This window comes from Tupaia chinensis, unplaced genomic scaffold (assembly GCF_000334495.1).
Source record: "Tupaia chinensis unplaced genomic scaffold, TupChi_1.0 Scaffold149964_2, whole genome shotgun sequence".
Lineage (NCBI taxonomy): Eukaryota > Metazoa > Chordata > Mammalia > Scandentia > Tupaiidae > Tupaia > Tupaia belangeri.
Genome location: NW_006209806.1, coordinates 721,349 through 721,851, shown reverse-complemented (window position 1 = coordinate 721,851; position 503 = coordinate 721,349). Strand labels below are relative to the sequence as shown.

General features: G+C 71.4%; 1 protein-coding gene across 1 annotated transcript in view; it reads left to right on the top strand.

Moving 5' to 3' along the window:
• Positions 1–317: 317 nt before the first annotated feature.
• Positions 318–503, top strand: part of SGTA (small glutamine rich tetratricopeptide repeat co-chaperone alpha) — a gene marked incomplete in the record, with an annotated part of 9,899 nt that continues 9,713 nt past the window's right edge. The window contains 1 exon segment of the mRNA XM_027769574.1: positions 318–481. Coding sequence (XP_027625375.1) covers positions 382–481 — 100 coding nt within the window.

Here is a 503-nt window from a genome sequence, read left to right as displayed (position 1 = left end):
CAGGTGTGGGGGTCGCGGGAGGTGGCGAGGGGCAGTGCTCGGCCAGGCAGTCTGCACCAGCTCCGCCTCCTGCCTCCGGTCAGCGTGGGACCAGGGACCCACAGGGCGCCCGGCGATAGCCACGGGGCGTTGACCAGCCCCGATCTCGCAGATCTACGCCCGGTTTCTGAGACGTCCGTGTTCCGGAGCGGGTGCCCAGGCAGGTGTGGGGGTCGCGGGAGGTGGCGAGGGGCAGTGCTCGGCCAGGCAGTCTGCACCAGCTCCGCCTCCTGCCTCCGGTCAGCGTGGGACCAGGGACCCACAGGGCGCCCGGCGATAGCCACGGGGCGTTGACCAGCCCCGATCTCGCAGATCTACGCCCGGTGGCGTCCCCGCGGCAGGATGGACAACCGGAAGCGGCTGGCCTACGCCATCGTGCGGTTCCTGCAGGACCAGCTCCGGCACGGGGGCCTCTCGTCCGACGCTCAGGAAAGCCTGGAAGGTACCGGCAGCCCGGCCACTTA